This window comes from Clytia hemisphaerica, unplaced genomic scaffold (genome assembly GCF_902728285.1).
Source record: "Clytia hemisphaerica strain Z4C2 unplaced genomic scaffold, Clytia hemisphaerica genome assembly, whole genome shotgun sequence".
Lineage (NCBI taxonomy): Eukaryota > Metazoa > Cnidaria > Hydrozoa > Leptothecata > Clytiidae > Clytia > Clytia hemisphaerica.
The window spans coordinates 108,190-112,670 of NW_027103311.1; the positions used below are offsets into that span (position 1 = coordinate 108,190).

Sequence of the window (4,481 nt, forward strand, 5' to 3'; positions counted from 1 at the left end):
GTGCAAACAATAACGGACGTGGTGCAAAAATAACGGACGCGGTGCAAACAATAACAGACGCGGTGCAAACAATAACAGACGCGGTGAAAACAATAACAGACACGGTGCAAACAATAACAGACGCGGTGCAAACAATAACAGACGTGGTGCAAACAATAACAGGCGTGGTGCAAACAATAACGGACGCGGTGCAAACAACAACCGACGTGGTGCAAACAACAACCGACGTGGTGCAAACAACAATGGTCGTGGTGCAAACAATATTTACCAAAATCGTCGTGGACGAGGGTGCCACCCATATCAACATCCTCCACCTGCTCATAATCGATATCTAAGCCCAGCCCAGCTCATCTTCTTTTAACAACAATAAATAACTTTTTTTGAAATAGACCAAACTTTTGTGTTTCAGTTCTGTGTAAAATCTAATGATTTGTCTGGGTCTTTCTACTTTGTATCCTATATTCTACCGTTGCAATTGATCGATAACATAAACATTATTATCTTTCTTGTTACAGTGAAATAATAAAATCTAAAAAAGTTACTACTACCAAATGTTTATATCCGAGTACAAAAGGAAGGTAGAAGCTAAATATATGCCTGGATGTTTGATTGTCTGGAATTAAATTGGATATGACAAACAAAAGGGAGTAAGCTTTCCAATCTGCTCCAATTTCATTGTGTTTTTTCTCATCTTTATATCTTTACGTTTTGGGAAGGTTTTTCCTGATCACTTTTCTGAAGAACGGTATATTTACAGACCAGTCTGTAAAATACCACCTGGCGGTCCGAAAATTTTCAAAATTTGAATTTCATCTATTTTCATCAATCCCAGCTTCTGTGCAAAATTTCAGGTAATAAATGTGTAATTTACAGACCGGTCTGTATAATACCGCCAGATATTCCGAAAATCTTGAAATTTCAGATTTAGACTAGTGAATCCCAGCATCCCATGTCAGATGTCATACCTTTGCCAAGGACATCAAAGAAAACATAAGATTGTTAAAAAGACTCCTGGGCAAACACGATCTTTAAGAGGTACTTTAAAACAAATGGAACAAGAACACGAAAAAAGCACTGAAAAATAGGACTTTGATTAACGTTTAAAAACAACTTTAAACAAATTTTGTTTGTATTTCCTATATTCTGTTAAAATTAGTAATTTGCTTTCTTTTATATTACTCTCGGGTCCTTATATCGCCCCCTGTAATAAATCCAAAATTTCTTAACAGAATCTTCAGGGATCTTATTTAACCGCCTCCCCATGTTAATTGATTTTTAGAAAAGTTTGCCGAGGCACGGCAGCGAAACCTGGCTGCTCTCGTGCTTGGTTAACGTCATCTTTTGGTTTTTGTTTCGTGTCTCTTTTGTCTTGTTTTCTGTTGCTCTTGGTTTCCTTTGTTTTTTGTGTCATTCATTTTGTCTTGAGAATTACGTTCCGTTTATTTTACGCATTTTCTTTTATTAAAGTAATTAATTTGTACATACGGTAATTAACTAGTAATTAATATAAAAACTAGAAGTTGTCAGTAGAAATCATTCATTCACATCTGAATACTGTAAGAGAGATGTTGAATGAACTACTACCTACCACTTCCACTGAGAGATCCACACAAGATAATACCCAACAATCGATCGCAATGTCTTCAACGAGCAGCATGGTCAAAACAGCGACTTCTAAAGAACGATCGAATGTTCAACGATTACAAAGCCTTTATGCAAACAAACATCGAAAAAGGCTACGTCAAACTTGCTTCAAATTCACCAACACCAAACAAGACATGGTACATCCCTCACCATGGTGTATACCACCCGCGCAAACCAGACAAAATCCGCGTCGTATTCGATTGCATAGCGAAATATCAAGGATACTGTCTCAACCAAGAACTGATCCAAGGACCAGACATCACCAATCAACTCAGCGGAGTGCTGTTAAGATTTCGACAATATCCAGTGGCAGTCATGGCAGACATCGAATCAATGTTCTACCAAGTACGTGTACCAGAAGAATTTCACGACAACCTTAGATTCATTTGGTGGCCAGATGGCGATCTATCGAAGGAGCCCGTCGACTACCAAATGTGTGTTCATCTATTTGGCGCCACATCGTCACCTAGCTGTGCCAACTACGCGTTACGACAGCTGACGCCAACAAAGAAACGTACGGTGACGAAGCATCCAAGTCGTTATATCGAAACTTATATGTCGACGATCTTCTTAAGTCGTATTCAAATGTATCAACCGCCATCCAAACGACTTCTGACATAACGAAAATGTGTAATTCGGGAGGCTTCAGACTAACCAAATTCATGTCAAACGAACGAGAATTCATTGCAACCATTCTCCAGAGCAAGAAAGAGCCAAATCCCTGAAAGACCTCGATATGTCTCGTACACAACTTCCATCCGATCGTGCGTTAGGAATGAAATGGTGTCCAGAGAACGATGTCTTTACCTACCAGCTCTCAACCAAAGAGAAACCACTGACACGAAGAGGATTGTTATCGTCCATCAGCTCTGTTTACGATCCATTAGTTTTATTGACTGTCGAATGCAAATTATTGACAAAAAATATTTTACATTGACTAAAAGATCAGGTGGAATATTTGGACGGGTGTTGAAAAGTCGTCGAATGCCTGATACACAATTTGACGAATTTTCATAGAGTGAAAAACCAGATGAAAATGATGTCATAGAAAGTGACGAGTTGTATGATTTGGAAAATGGAGTGTTTCTCGATATTCTCCAGTTGGAAAAAGACAACAATGCAAGCTCGACTGTTTCTCATGCCTTATCAGAGGCTGCTGTTCAAAGTACTTCTCATTTTTATTTTTACCCACTAAAAAAATCCTGTATCGGAATGAACAGTAAATTAGGTTTTAGAGTTCGAGAAGTTCATTTGATCGTGTGCTACCAGTGGTACCTTTGAAGGTAAGAAATTTGGCGGAAACGTGCTCAAGTTCCCGCCATAATTTTTCCTCTACCTGCAAAATCAAATTCCCGTTAAAATATACTAGCAAGTAGCTGTCGCTAGAATGCCCCGTGACAGCAATGTATCTAAATCAGGTCTTCGGCCGTTAATTCTTATCTGGTATCTACTAGTATTCCAATGGCGAACTAAAGCTCTAAAAGAGTGGGCCAATTAACCATCGGGTCGAGGACGGGGTGGTAGTCAGCACTCTTGTCTTTTATGTGCATCACACTTTTTTTATAAGCATATCCAGGCTGAGATTTGGACTTGAAAACATTAAATCTATTGTTATAGAGCAATAGAAACACCAAAGCATAATCGAGGCTCAGCCCGAAAATAGATTATGCTTATAATAAAGGTGTATGTATATAAGATAATAGCGAGGTTACGTATTGGTAGATAAAATCAACGCGACGAACGAACGGGCTTTGACCTGCAACCTGCTCAACGAGGATAAGGACATCGACTTTAGTGAAAATACGGTCATAAACCTTGCATGGGTCCAGCCTAGGGAGCATGCACAACTTTTCCAAATTTTGTCATATTTATGACTTTCATGCAAAGTATGTGCTATATTAAGGCGGCGGAAAATAGTTCAAATTGCGCATGCGTAAAAATTTAAAAGTCCTGCTTGGCTGAAAGGGCGGTGACGAGCTAGCGCAGTCATGCATAAAGTCGTTACGTAGTGAAATTTAACTGAAAAGTGCCGTACTCTGAATGAATGTTTGTTTACTAGAAAATTTTCTCAAAATAGGGAGGTAATGGGAAATAAGAGATTTTGAGAGATATTTTTCTGAGAAACAAGCTTATGTGACTACTTTGTGGAACAGGTGAAAAAATTCCTTTATATGAATATAACCATATGTACTATGATTTGACTAAGATTGTTTTGCTGGTTATTATGAGATTCAATTTTATTTTTAAAGGTGCATTGAGCTGGAGATTTTAATTAAATTGATGCAAAATGACACAGCCACAGATCAAAAAATCTGCCAACCCTATATAAATAAGAGAGGAGGAAGCTGACCCCACCCAAAACATAGCAAACAATAGAACCAAAGGCTATAACCAGTATAGACTAAGGAAAAAATAGCCCAAAATGTGCTCAAAATATGTACAACCTGATAGAATACTGTTCTAAGGAAAAATAGAATATGAAAATATACTGTATGCATGTCAAAACTAAAATAATATAAAGTCTTTATGAGTAAATATGAGTAAATATAACTTTCAAAACTTAAAAACTTTGTCTTTAAGGAAAAAAATGTGTCAGGATTCAAACTAATTCTTCATGGTCAACCATTCTAGTGATGATTTTTTTCTTATCAAAAGAGAAGTCCATGTTCTCCATTTCCAGGATGGCATGTGCTCAAAATATGTACAACCTGATAAAATAGAATATGAAAATATACTCGTAATGATTTTTTTCTCGTCAAAAGAGAAGTCCACGTTCTCCATTTCCAAAATGGCATTAACATATTGATCATTTGCAACACCCTCTCCATTCGCCTTGA

At 37.6% G+C, this 4,481-nt stretch overlaps 1 protein-coding gene across 1 annotated transcript; it reads left to right on the plus strand.

The window, feature by feature from the left end:
- Positions 1 to 1,572: 1,572 nt before the first annotated feature.
- On the plus strand, positions 1,573 to 2,265 carry LOC136813218 (uncharacterized). Its single transcript, XM_067069737.1, has one exon. The coding sequence runs from the start codon at positions 1,573 to 1,575 to the stop codon at positions 2,263 to 2,265; it is 693 nt and encodes a 230-aa protein (XP_066925838.1).
- The last annotated feature ends 2,216 nt before the right edge of the window (positions 2,266 to 4,481 follow it).

What these genes read in the sequence shown, in the direction of transcription:
- LOC136813218 (XM_067069737.1), top strand. Translation starts at nt 1,573, where the DNA reads ATGAACTACTACCTACCACTTCCACTGAGAGATCCACACAAGATAATA.